The 13,831-nt window shown below is 35.5% G+C and overlaps 2 protein-coding genes across 4 annotated transcripts; one reads left to right on the forward strand and one right to left on the reverse strand.

Moving 5' to 3' along the window:
* The first annotated feature begins 2,402 nt into the window (after nucleotides 1–2,402).
* Nucleotides 2,403–8,128, forward strand: LOC108452743 (putative pentatricopeptide repeat-containing protein At5g08490). Of its 3 annotated transcripts, XM_053020414.1 has the most exons (4): nucleotides 2,403–5,875; nucleotides 7,631–7,717; nucleotides 7,854–7,992; nucleotides 8,093–8,128. In XM_053020414.1, exon 1 carries the CDS (start codon nucleotides 2,747–2,749, stop codon nucleotides 5,396–5,398), a length of 2,652 nt encoding a protein of 883 aa, XP_052876374.1. In that variant the 5' UTR covers nucleotides 2,403–2,746; the 3' UTR covers nucleotides 5,399–5,875; nucleotides 7,631–7,717; nucleotides 7,854–7,992; nucleotides 8,093–8,128. The 3 variants fall into 3 exon arrangements, with proteins under 3 accessions (XP_052876374.1, XP_017606028.1, XP_052876373.1); XM_017750539.2 differs by having other exon boundaries at nucleotides 7,854–8,128; XM_053020413.1 differs by lacking the exon at nucleotides 7,854–7,992.
* On the reverse strand, nucleotides 7,582–8,523 carry LOC108452747 (VQ motif-containing protein 31). Its single transcript, XM_017750543.2, has one exon. The coding sequence runs from the start codon at nucleotides 8,498–8,500 to the stop codon at nucleotides 7,910–7,912; it is 591 nt and encodes a 196-aa protein (XP_017606032.1). The 5' UTR covers nucleotides 8,501–8,523; the 3' UTR covers nucleotides 7,582–7,909.
* Nucleotides 8,524–13,831: the final 5,308 nt, after the last annotated feature.

Here is a 13,831-nt window from a genome sequence, read left to right on the forward strand (position 1 = left end):
TCATGCAACTTGAAACCGAAGCTAATCATATATTTTGTAAAGAAGGAAATAGAAATATTGTTATTTTTGGCTCGGTACGAGGGCTGAAAACTTTTGAGGGTGTAGCTAACTGTCAAATTAATAGTAGTTTCGAAAAATATTGTTTTTTTTGCATGAGCACTTTTGAGAACTTTTGAGAATAACTTTGTTGCGAACACTTCCACATACGATTGTTTGGGATTAACCTTGGAAGGAACACTTCCACATGCGATTGTTTGGGATTAACCTTGGAAGGTTGACGGGATTTCTACATTTGAGATGTCTTGAAGAGCATGACTTGAAGGTTGAAGTACCGAAATTATTAAGAATTTCTTATTTAACCATTATTTTTTGTTAAAATATTTTAACTGGGTGCAACTTTTATTAATAACTATTATACTCGTTATCTATTTAAGTTACCTTCCATTTTTCATGTTCAAGTTATCCCTTTCAATTCTATTACTTTTCATTTTAGCATGTTAATTCTCACTTTCTTTTCATAATTTTCTATTTCAAGGCTTATAAATAAAAGTTTTTTTTTTTGATAAAATTATAAATAGAAGTTGAGTCTCATTTTAGGGGATTTTTATCTTCTGACAAACTTAGCGCTCTAAATTTCTTTCTATGACTTTCTTTTAAAATTATAACAACAATTGTAGTTATGATCTTTCTCATTTCTTTATTGTGTCCGTCACCATCACCTACCACTGTACTTGTTTTTTAGAGTCTATTCCGATATTTCTCTTCGTCATCTCTTCACGACATTTTGTTTTACTAGATTATGATGTATTCTCACCTTACAAAAAGAACCCTCTACATAGGGTTAATATAATTTGACCCTTTTTTTAATTTAAATATAATATGACTCTCCAATTTGATAAATAGGTGTGTGTGTTTTTTTTTCATTTTGATATTTGATTTTGGCAACTTGGTCCATTTTATCTCTAAATTTGAATTTTTGTTAAGATTTAATGATATGATACTAAAGTTGTATCACATTATCAAATTTTATAATTTTCAAATTGATCAAAATAGACCTAATTGTCAAGTTCAAATATTAACGTGAACTAAGAGAAATATGGGTACCAAAATTTATTTATATAAAAATAAAAATCATAAAAATCATAAAATTACACAATCAATTTTTGGCATTATAATTTTTACACTTCTTTTTACAATTTTAAAAAAATTACAAAGTATTTGATTACAAAATTGGGTTTTAAAGAGGAATTTTAGTATTTGTACATGTACACACAATTACAAAATATTTGATTACAAAATTGGGTATACTAAGGTCAACATGTCATGTCACTAGTTCCAAAATCTATTTATATAATATATAACATGATATCTATTTACATAACAATCTTTTTATGACAACTACCAAAATCTATAATATATAGTAACTTATCTAATATCTTCCACTAAAAATTAATAATAATTAGAAATTGTGGAAGTTTATAAGAATAATAGATTAAAAATTGTCTTTTATGAAAAACACTTAAGAGTTTCCATCATTTCAATCTTCTTATCTAGACCTAATCATAGGTCAGGTCACCTACCTAAGCCCGAAGGCTTGTTTATAAAATGAGAGAGTTTGAGCAAAAATATAGATTTAAAAAATAAGTTTGGATAAAAAAATAAGATCTGTTTAGAAAATGGGCTGAGCCTCGGGCAATACTTTTTTGGCCCAGGCTTGACCAAAATTTGACGCAAAAAAAAAAAAACTACTGTTTGTTGTTGTTTATTGTTGTTATGTTGTTGTTTTGTTATCATTCTGTTATTATATTGCTACTATTTTGTTGTTATTGTTCGAATATTGTATAATTATTATTTTATTATTAATTTTGCTACTACTTTAGAGACATTTGCTTATTAAGTTGCAACTATGTTAGTGTTATTTAACTTTAAAGACTTTTTATATGCATTTTCAATTTGTTGAAAAGCATTTATTTTAATGTTTTTAGTCTATTTGATTTATTATATTTTTAATTTATTTTATAAAAATAATTAAAAAATTAATCTGAGCGAGTTGGAACGGGCTTAGATTTAACATTTTTTATTTAGATCAGGCTTAAACAAGACTTTAGGCCCATTATCGAGCCATGCCAGATTAAAAAATGGGCCTCATTTTTTGCACTAACCTGGCCCAAAAATGTTGAAGTTTTTTTCTTTATTATCTTTTTCTTGATCTCATTTCAAATCCTCTTAGTTTTGGACCCAAAAGCTTGTTCATGTTGCTGCATCTTTACATGGCTGCTAATCTCCATCTAGATCTATGTTGTGGCTGATGAAAGATAGATGGTGGACTTGAGTTAAAAAAAAAAAAATACATATATATATATATCAGATTTTGGTGCAAACTAAAAAAGGATTTGGGTTGGGCTAAGAAAAATTTGGCCCAAAAATAGAAAAATCTGTTCAGTTCATCTGACTCATGTTTAAAACCCGACTATAAATTCTATTTCGAAACGAGTTAACTTGGAAAAATCGATTCAAAATATTCTACAACACATTTTTTATTGGACTTTCTTTGACTTCTTTTTCGGTAAAAAGGAATTAATTTTATAGCACTGTATCTGTATGACAGTAAACCCAACGGTTTGCATTATGGTTTCTTTTTACTTATAAAACGTGCCAACTCAAAGTTCACTACTCCTATCTTATTATTATCAGTGCAACCGGGGCGTTTGTTTTTCTGTTCCCTGCGCAAAAGCTGTTTGAGGGAATGCTTCAGCGAGATGCAGAACACAAATGGATTAGTACGCTTAATGACTACACCAAATATGGTAGCCATTCTGAAGCCTTATCCCTTTTCATTCAGAAGCTCAGCTGTTCATCCAGTTTTGGACTTCATCACCAAGTTTTTGCGGCCGTTCTTAAATCTTGCGCTGCCCTTCGGACCACCGGTTTGGGAAGGGCTTTCCACAGTTGTATACTGAAACTGGGGCATATCTATTGCCACTCCGTCTCCAAATCACTGCTTAACATGTATGCTAAGTCTGGAGCTCTCCCTGATTGTCAGAAATTATTCAGACAAATGCCAACGTCCGATCCTGTGGTTTGGAACATTGTCTTATCCGGGTTGTCAGGTTATCGGGAATATGATGATCAAGTGCTCCATTTGTTTAATTCAATGCGCGTTTCCAATGAAGTAAAGCCAAATCCTGTTACATTTGCCATTGCTTTTCCTGTGTATGCTCGGTTAGGAGATATAAATAGTGGGAAGATTCTGCATTCGCACGCGATAAAGTCTGGATTGGTGGCCCATACACTTGTTGGGAATGCATTAATAACGATGTACGCAAAATGTGGACTAGTAAAACAAGATGCTTTTGCCGCTTTCTGTGGCATTTATGACAAAGATGTTGTCTCGTGGAATGCAATCATTGCAGGTTTTTCTGAGAATAATTTCTTCGATGACGCGTTTAGATTGTTCAGGGAGATGCTGAAAGGGCCCATAGCACCTAATGATTCAACAATTGTGAATATTCTACCTGTTTGCTCTTCTTTCACTAAGAATGTTGCCTGCTATTTGGGGAAGGAAATTCATTGTTTTTTACTGAGAAGGACCGAGATTGGAGGAGATGTTTCTGTCTGCAATGCCTTGGCGAGCTTCTATTTGAGAGTTGGGCACGTAGATAAAGCTGAATCCGTGTTCCAAAAGATGGAATCAAGAGATTTGGTTTCCTGGAATGCTATTATTGCCGGTTATGTGGCAAATGGTTATTGGTTGAGAGCTTTGGATTTGTTTCAAGAATTACTCTCTGCAAGGATGTTTGAGCCAAATTCTGCTACCCTTGTCAGTGTTCTTTCTGCCTGTGCACACTTAAAGAATCTCCAGGTTGGAAAAGTGATCCACGGGTATATTCTTCGGCATTCTAGCTTATATGCAAATACACCAGTGTCAAATGCCCTTGTTAGTTTCTATGCAAAATGTAATGACATAGGAGCTGCATATCAGACATTTTTGATGATTCCTTGGAGAGACTTGGTTTCATGGAATTCTATTCTTGATGCCTTTGCAGAGTGTGCATCTGATGCTCAGTTTCAAGGGCATTTAAACTGCATGCTGGGAGAAGGATTTAGGCCAGACTTCATCACTATCTTAGCCATAATACGGTTTTGCATCCATGTTTCAAGTCTAGTAAAAGTTAAAGAAATTCATAGCTATTGCCTCAAGGCTGGTATGTTACTAGGTGATAATGAACCTACTGTTGTAAATGCCATAATTGACGCATATGCCAAATGTGGTAAAATTGGATATGCTTCCAGGATTTTTCAGAATTTATCAAGAAAAAATTTGGTTACATTCAATTCGATGATCTCAGGTTACGTGATTTCTGGATCATATGATGATGCATTTATGATATTCAATGAGATGACTATAAGGGATCTCACCTCATGGAATTTGATGGTACAAGCATTTGCTGAAAATGATTGTCACAGTCAAGCTCTCAGCCTTTTCCATGAGTTACAAGCTCAGAGAATGAGGCCTAATGCAATGACTGTTATGAGTATCCTTCCAGTATGTGCTGAAATGGCCTCTGTTTACTTGTTGAGGCAGTGTCATGGTTATGCTATAAGAGCTTGTTATCAAGATGCTCGATTAACTGGAGCTCTTATAGATGTATATGCAAAATGTGGTAGCATAAGGAGTGCTCATAAGCTTTTCCATTTAGCTCCTGTTAAGGATCTGGTTATGTTCACTTCAATGATTGGTGGGTATGCAATGCATGGTATGGGAAGAGAAGCACTTTGCCTTTTCTCTTGTATGCCTGAGTTGGGGTTGAAGCCTGATCATGTTATCATTACTGCAATTCTGTCATCTTGCAGTCATGCTGGCCTGGTAAATGAAGGGTTGATAATATTTGATTCACTAGAGACTGCTTATGGGATGAAACCAAGCATTGAACAATATTCTTGCATTGTTGATCTTCTAGCTCGAGGAGGACGTATCAATGATGCATATTCTTTGGTTGCTGGAATGTCTGTTGAAGCTAATGCTAATGTGTGGGGTGCATTGTTGGGTGCCTGTAGGACTCATCACGAGGTGGGATTAGGTTGTGTCGTTGCCGACCATCTCTTTCAAGTTGAAGCTCGTAATGTTGGGAACTATGTGGTAATTTCAAACCTATATGCAGCAGATGCTAGATGGGATAGTGTCATGGAGGTGAGAAAATTGATGAGAACAAGAGATTTGAAAAAATCTGCAGGATGCAGCTGGATTGAGGTGGAGAAGAGAAATAGCGTCTTCATAGCTGGAGACTGTTTTCATCCTAAGAGAGAAATAATCTATAGTACTATAAGTACCTTGGATCAACAAATGAAGGAGACATTTCTGTTTGATGAGATTAATATGTTCATGTATAGCATTTAGAGTCTCATAACTGAAGGATAATGTCACTAAAATGTCAATAACCTTCAATGTTATTGGTCAAGATCTTGACCGACTGAGCGCTTTTGTTGTTTTTGTGGTAAGGGCATTCTACTTCAGTGGATGAGATCCATTGGAGCCTCAACTGAATCTTGTCTTAGTGGTTCAAATTGTTATTCCTCCTTCAACAAATGAATTGGACAGAAGCAGCCCAGGGCTGAAGATTTCAGTTGACTATTGGAATTGATATTTTTGCATCTACTGTGATTTAGATAACTTGTAATGAATTAGTTGACTTTCTATATACAGTTGTTGACTTATTGTATTTTTCTTTTTTGAAGGTGATTTTCCAATGAGAAGGACCAAGACAGTTTGGACTACTTATTCATTTTTGTTTCTGAAGTTGAATGAGTCCATAAGCTACTAACATGCTATGCCTTCTTAAGGAGAAGGGATCTTCTTTGTTCAATGTGTGAAATAGTAAGTTGAATGCTTCAAGTTAGATATCTTATTGATGTTCAATATCTGAAAATTGTGTATCGTTTCTGCATAAGCTCAATATATATGAAAGTTAAAATTTCTAACAATGTTCAGTGTGCTAAAGTGGTCTCACTCACTAGTTTGTAACTTCAGAAATATCAGGTTCATCATACACCCAATTTTCTTCTCTCATGTCACTGTATATCTGAAGTATTCTTTTTCCTCTTCATCTGTATCATGACCTTAGAATTTTCTAATTTCCTTGGTCATCACGTCCAGATTAATAATCATAACTGCATCTTATATATGAGTAGTGTCAAATTCAGTCAGTGTTAAGTGACTCAAGTTTTACTTGAAGAAATCTTGAAAGTGTGCGAATCAGAAAAAGATGCTAAATATAAATTCAAGATTAAGTTTAAGAAAACCAGAAAATATGGTATCCCTCAAATGCCGGGCTGATTTATTAAGCTATCATGCTAATATAGTTACCATCAAGTTCTATTTTATGTTTCCTTAAGATAGGAAGCTTTGGTATTATTAGTTTTTTATTTTCTTCTAGTGTCGACTTTTTTAATCTATTTTAGATATTATCAAGTTGTCGTTTAAGGTAAGAAGTTTTTGGCATTATTTTAATGTTATATTCCTGGGGTCAAAATGACTCCTGCTATTCAGGTGATTCTAGATTTGCTAGGAACTATTTGTTTGAGTCTAATGGACTCACTTTAGCCTTTAGTTTTAGTTGAGGAGTAATTTTGCAATTTGAATCTCAGCCTGAACCTGCTTCATCAACTAGGGCTTAAGATTTAGCAATTAGGACTAAACCATTTAAACCCAAATCTTAAATCTTAAATCCTAAACCAGGCCATTTAAGTTGAAAACTCCTATTTGAGAGGGTACTTAAACATGCTTTTTTCTTCATATATTTAATGTTTAAATGATAAATGGGGATTTTTAAAAATGAAAACCAAGAAGATAGGTTAGTAAATTCTTAAGTGGTTCTTTTTCCTCTTTTTTCAGCTCTCAAGTTATGCAATAGTGACTAAAATGCATTATTATACTGAAATGCTCAATATGAAAAGATTTCAATTGCCAAACCTTAAACCCCGAGTCTCATTAGCAGGATACAAAATCTCTACATTTCAATCACCAAAAGTTAGTTAACCTTAAAACCAAGTATTTGTAGCTGACTCCCTAAAATCTAACCTCAATAAGAAATACCAATTATGAATCTAATTATTTCAATAATTCGTGGGTCCATATAAAATTTAAGTAGATTGAAAAATTCATGGTTGTATTGGGACCCGGGATTCAATAATTGTACAATGTTGGAGAAAGAATTGTAGTCGATACGAGAAGCTAAAAAATGACAATTAAATGCGTAAAAATGTTCAAAGTAATTAAACAAATCTATAAATAATTAATTAGTCAAGAACCATGATCTTGTTCCACACCATCAGTAGTCATTTTCTCTATCATAACTAGAATTTGTAGTACGGTTCTCATCCTTTTAAGCTCTAATAGTTACTAATTCTTCAAAAAGAAAAAAAAAAAAAAGAGAGGAAAAAAACTGATTCTTGTTCATCATATAACCAGTCTTTTGTTAAATTTATCATATATGTAGGGTTTTTTTCTTTAGAAGTCTGAACATAATGCAGGATTCTAGAGAAAGAAACAGTTTTTCAAGAAAAAAAAATGGTACATAAAAGTTTATAATGCAAATAATAAGGCATATTGATTACATATTTCTGATGGCAGGCAGAAGAGAAACATGGTGTGAATGAAAACAAATTACAACTTGCTTTGTTGAAGGGAGTATAGCTTTCTTGACCCTTCCATGACTCAGTTAATGCTTCGATTCTGCACTCCAATTTTATTGTTATTGAACATGTAGATCTTATGATCCTTCCATGAATGGATGCATCATTTAGAAGTTTTAGACATGACATGAAGTCAATTGATGAGGCAAATCGATTTACAGGTTTCATTGGTACCAACAGAGAAGGATAATTAGTTATTGAAAAACAAAATGTCGAATCATGCATTATCGTTTGTTCTCGGAGATGTTAGAGGAAACAAAACAAGTAATTCTGGATCTGTTTTCCCTGCTCTTGACCGCGGTGATGGATGCAGATAGAAGCGTCTCTCTTTGATAGCTTTTTCTTCTTCTACTGTGTTCAGTTCGGTTTTTGTTAATTCTTCTATGTATTCGTCTTCTAGAAAGGTTAGCTTGGAGAAAATTGTTGATGGAGTGCCCACTGGACTTGCGAGAAGACTCGAGCTTCCCGATCTTGATGGTGATGTAGCAGGTTTAAAGCTCAATGGGGGTTTAACTATCTCAAGTTTTGGCCTCATGCTTTGCCTTCTTTCGTGGAGTTTTGAAATTGGCCTTTTTAAGCCTGGACCCTTCGTAGCTGCTCCTTGTGCCGGATCACTCTCTGATGGACCTGTTAACCGCTGCACAATCTCTTGGAAAGTGTTTGAGTCCGTCTGCACAAATGTTGTCAAGGGTTTACAAGGGGTCGCAGTCTGGCTTGCAGGTTTTTCCATTGGAACTCTCTTTATACAAGCTTTTATTGTCTCGTCAATGACCTGCAATAAGTTACCATTTGCAAATTTATTCGTCATTTGTAGGGCATGCTATTAGATAGAATCAATTTTACCTCGTTTCTGTGACACATCGTCGAATTACATGGTTGGACACAATATTTCCAAAGGTACGGGTCGTACCAGATATAATATCGTGACTCACGTTTAATCTTATCTTTTTCAGATTGCAATAAGTTAGAAGAGACTATACCGTAGCTAGGTAATTCACTGTCTCGCATACCAAGGAAAAATCGTTTGAGTAGCAAGCGAGCTCATCCGGAAAATCGTCTTTAAGTGGTGTTACATCATTCGAGGGAGGAATTCGCTCAGATGGTACCACCACCAAGGCCCTTTTTATCCTTTATTTCGAGATTGAACTCTTGCAAGAGTAGTATTCACGTTATAAGTCTCGACTTTTTCCTTCTTCTCGATCAGATATTTAAGAGCTGCATGATCAGAAAAAATAAAAATCTTAGTTCCTAATAAATATGAACGAAATTTTCTAAGGCAAAGACTACGCTTAAGAACTATTTTTAGTGGTCAATAATTGCTTTGGGTAGCATCCAAAGTTTTTGAAGCATAGGAGATGACGTGCGGTTCTTTCGATTCTTTATCCAAGGACTGCTCCTACACTATGGTCACTGGCGTCGCACACTATTTTGAACGGATAATTCCAATTTGGTGGTTGAATTATAGTGTTGAAACGAGCTTATGTTTGACCGTATGAAACACATCTCTGTATGATTGGTCGAACTCAATTCCTTGTCCTTCTATAAGAGATTGCAAAGTGGTTGCGTAATTTTGAAAAGTCCTTAATGAACCTATAGAAACATGTATGACTAAGGAAAGAACAGATCTCCCTCAGTTGTGGGGTATGGTAGTGAGTTAATAGTGTTAATTTTTGCTTTATCGACAGAGATTCCTCGCAGAGATGATATGACCTAGAGCTAATCCTTTATCTACCATAAAATGACATTTCTCATAATTTAGAACAAGATTAAATTCTAAGCATCTTTCCAAAATTTTCGCAAGATTTTCAAACATACCTCGAAGGACTCACCATACACAAGAAAGTTGTCCATGAATACCTCAATTATTTTCTCTATAGTAAAAAATATACTTACCATGCACCTCTAAAATGTAGCTGGTGCATTGCAAAGTCCGAACGACATCTGTTTGTAATTGAACGTGCCAAATGGGCACGTAAATGTCATCTTTTCTTGATCTTCCGGTGCCACTAGGATTTGAAAAAAACCTGAGTAACCATCCAAACAACAATAATGTGACTTTTCAGCTAAACGTTCTAACATCTGGTCAATAAAAGAAAGTGGAAAATGATCTTTCTGAGTTAAGGAATTCAACTTCCTGTAATCGATGCAGACTCTCCACTTGTTTTGGATTCGAGTGGGAACTATCTCACCTGCCGAATTCTCAATTACGGTTACGCAGGTCTTTTTCGATACTACTTGGACTGGGCTAACCCAATTATTGTCAGATATGGGATAGATCATCCCAGAATCAAGTAGCTTTTAGACCTCTTTTCTCACCACTTCCATCATAGGTGGATTAAGTCACCTTTGAGCCTCCCTTTTGGGAATAGCATTATCAACAACCTGAATTTTGTGTATGCAAGTCAAGGGCTCAACCCTTAATGTCAGCTATCATCCGTCAATTACTCTTTATAGTCCCAAAGAACTCACACCAAGTTTTCTCTTCTATCCTCGAGTTTATTCAAGATTATTATGGTAGGTATTTTTACCGAGAAAAGCATATTTCAAGTGGCTCAAGGGGTTTGAGTTCCAACTTTGGGGCCTGCAAAATGGATGGTACGAGCTTAATCTGTGAATGAGTTAATTCAAGAAATTTACTTGGGTTTCTCCATTGTTGTGGCACCTCCATATGAGCCACTATTTCGTGAAACGAATCTTCAAAGTCTATCCATTCCTCCGGCCATAATGGCATCAAAGTCTAGACTTCTACATAGAATGACTCATAATTCATCCTCGTCATGATATTCTAAACATAATTCAGTTAAGGGATCAATTATATCAATGTTAGAAACGAAATCAGGCTAGAATGGTTCATGGCCTCATAGACATTGAATTTCACCACCTCCCCATCGAACTCCATAGTGAGTATACCACTTGCGCGTCAATCTTTGTTTGAGCAAGACTCAAAATGGCCTGAGAAGTATGTCGATGAATTGGCTGAATTGTCATCCTCCATGTCGATAATGTAAAAGTTCGCAAGAAATATTAGCTCGTTACCTTGACAAGAACGCCCTCTAATACTCCCTCCGGATTCACCACAGATCTATATGCAAGCTGGATAATCACACCTATTTCCTTTAAAGGACCCGCGTTAAGTAGTTTATAAATTGACAAAGGCATAACATTAATTGATGCACCTAAGTCATACATTGCTTTTTATATACACTACCTATTTTATAAGATATGGAAAACATACCTTGGTCATTGCATTTGGGCGGTATTTTCCTTTGCAGATGTCGTGAGACATTTTCTCGACACTTACCTTTTATTACCCGAAGCCTTTTACTCGTGCATAACTCCTTTAGGAATTTTACGTATCGTGGGATCTGCTTAATTGCATCTAGAAGAGGTTGATTTTCACTTTTCAAAAGGTGTCGAGGATATCCTTCTCATCTCGACCTTCGCGCATTGAACAAGTCTTCCGGGAAAGAGGTGGTGTATCGAAATGAATTTTATGGTGTCGACTCTATTGGAGCCTCTGCGCAAGCTTCTCCCTATCTTGACTAGTGTCATAGGTACGACTAATGTCGTGGCTGTAACTCGTTTTAGGGCTAACCTTCCCACTCCTTAGTGTCATAGCTTTGCATTGTGTCGAGGATTTGGCCCGATTTGGGATGGCACTACCTTGGGACTCCAAATGGCTAAATGAGTGCGAGTTTGTTTATTGTTTGTCCAACTCCTACAAATGCATGCCAGTTTTTGTTGGAATTTCACTGTCATTATCCTTTCTACTATGGCTTCCAAAGATGACTTTGGGGTGGTATCTATGATTCTGCGGCCTTTGTTGAAACGGTTGATTGAACCACCGATTGTCCATAATTGAGATTTGGATGATCTTTCCATCCTGTATTATATGAGTTTGAGTAGGGTCATACCATATTGGGGCGATCATGGAAAGTTCCCCAAAGATTCGCTTGTTTCGTCGAATCCTCATGTAAAATGGGACAAGAGTTCGCCGGGTGGTTTGCCTTAGCACAAATTTCGCACAACCATGCTGGGCTCGTCTTATCTGTAAGCAAAGTTTGAACAACGTTAGTCAACTTGTCAAGTTTATCTTCTAGAGATAGAGAACTTAAACCATGAACCTGTCTAGTAGGTTCTGTGGTAGGTCGGAATAGTTGAGAGTTAGCAGCCATGGTTGAAATCAACTCTCTTGTTCTTTTGAGGCCATATTAACGAGTGCCCCCACTTGCAGCATTTATCATCTTCATTTCCTTGAGAGTAATCCTTCATAGAAATATCGCAAGAGTGATTCATCATCCATGTTGTGGGCACTTATGACAACTTTTGCATCGCCCCAATAATCATAGAGCAATTCAGCTTTTGACGGATTCCCACAACCTCCTTAGTTTGGCTGCTCGGGCTACTGTGGAAGAACTCACAAGAAACAAATGAGACATGTGACCATGTGTTGATGATCCAGAGGTAAATAAAATAGCCACTCTCTAGTAGAGTCGGCTAGTGAGAAAGAAAAGAACGAAGTTTGATTTGGTCTTTGGTTACCCCGAGGCTTCATGCTTGTGCAAACCATATGGAATTCTTTGTGGGTGCGGGTTTTCATTCTATAATCCACGAAAGTGAGTATTAGATGAATCAAACCGATTTTAACTCGAACCACGTTCTTCCTGCTGGATAAGTTATACATAAAGTTTGTTGTTCTTCCGGTGCTGCAGCGAGTTGGCGTATCGTCTGTTCAGCCATCTCGTTTGGTTCGTCAAACGAAAAAATTTCTTCAGTATACGATATAGTTTTGAATTCAGGATTTGGCTGTTTACCGCGTCGAATGGCTTCTTTCTGCAGTTGTTGGGCAATTTCTCAATTTCTGGTTCAAATTCTAAAGTTCCCGGTTCTGATCTGGTCATAAGGAAAACGAACAGAAATTAGAAGAATATCTCCAATCCTCGCAATGACGCCAAAGTTTGACAAGCCAAACCACCAAATATAATTCCTACAAAATTATAATTCCTACAAAATAACTCTTATTAGTAGTAAGAGTGGTAGTAGGGTCGTCACAAGGATTGGATGTTATAATCTACTTCCATGTATAGCTTATGATCAAATTTTTAGTTGTGTCGCAGGTCGTGGCAATAGTCACTACTTATCCAATCGCATCGCAAAAATTAGAAGTAAAAGTAAATCGTAGATTTTAAAATGTTTAGGAATTAGGTAATTGAAACAACATAAATTAAATAAATTAGAAAATAAATTTAGAATTTTGAAATAGAAACCTTAGCCTTAGACTCAAGAAATTTCATATCAAGAATCAATCTTTGAAAAATAGATTCTTTCCACCATAATTCTTCCTAGCGGTTCAGACAACCCGCAAACCAACCTTACCGATTATCTAACTGAGATACGTGTTCTCGATTCAATTTTCCAGCATTCTATGTTTGAAGAACCGAACTCAAATTAACGGCTCAAGCGTAGGTCGCTTAAACCCACCACTTCTTCCTTGATTTGTTCTTGAAAATTTGAATAAAGACTGCTGATTCAATCTCCAATCAGAAGCAAACACGACTCCAACCCAATGTGCACTTTGAATTGAAATCGAATTTAACTTTAAGGGATGATTGGTCTATCCCGATACTTAGGAAAAAATGAATGCCGATGGGATGGATTTTAACACAATTGTATCTCACGATTCCCGATCGAAAAGAACACCGCCTAAAGCTAAGATGAAATTTAGTGAAGCATGAATTTATTCATGCTTGAAAGTTTGTAGAAGATGAAAGAATATATATGAAAGGTGATTGAAATTGGAAATGAAAAGCACTTGGAAGGCAACTAGCCCAATTGTATAAAAGAAACAAAACCAAATGAAAAATGGCGTAATGCTTCACGCCAATTTGAAAGAGGAAAAAGGGTATTTCAATTCCAAATAGAAGTAGGAATACAAAATAATGGATGATTTTCAAAAAAATACCCTATTTATATATATGGGGTTTACTAAAATAGCCTAACTAATTTAATAAATTAAAATAAAATAAAATAAGAATAAATAAAACATAAATATATAAAACCAAAATAATATCTTCTTATTTTAGGCTTTTACAAATTCAATAAAATCTGATAACTCCTTGCTTTCTCCATCTTTTGACTT

This window comes from Gossypium arboreum, chromosome 10 (genome assembly GCF_025698485.1).
Source record: "Gossypium arboreum isolate Shixiya-1 chromosome 10, ASM2569848v2, whole genome shotgun sequence".
NCBI lineage: Eukaryota > Viridiplantae > Streptophyta > Magnoliopsida > Malvales > Malvaceae > Gossypium > Gossypium arboreum.

Excerpts from the sequence above, each read along its gene's own strand:
- LOC108452743 (XM_017750539.2), top strand. The coding sequence starts at position 2,747 with ATGCTTCAGCGAGATGCAGAACACAAATGGATTAGTACGCTTAATGAC.
- LOC108452747 (XM_017750543.2), bottom strand. The coding sequence starts at position 8,500 with ATGACGAATAAATTTGCAAATGGTAACTTATTGCAGGTCATTGACGAG.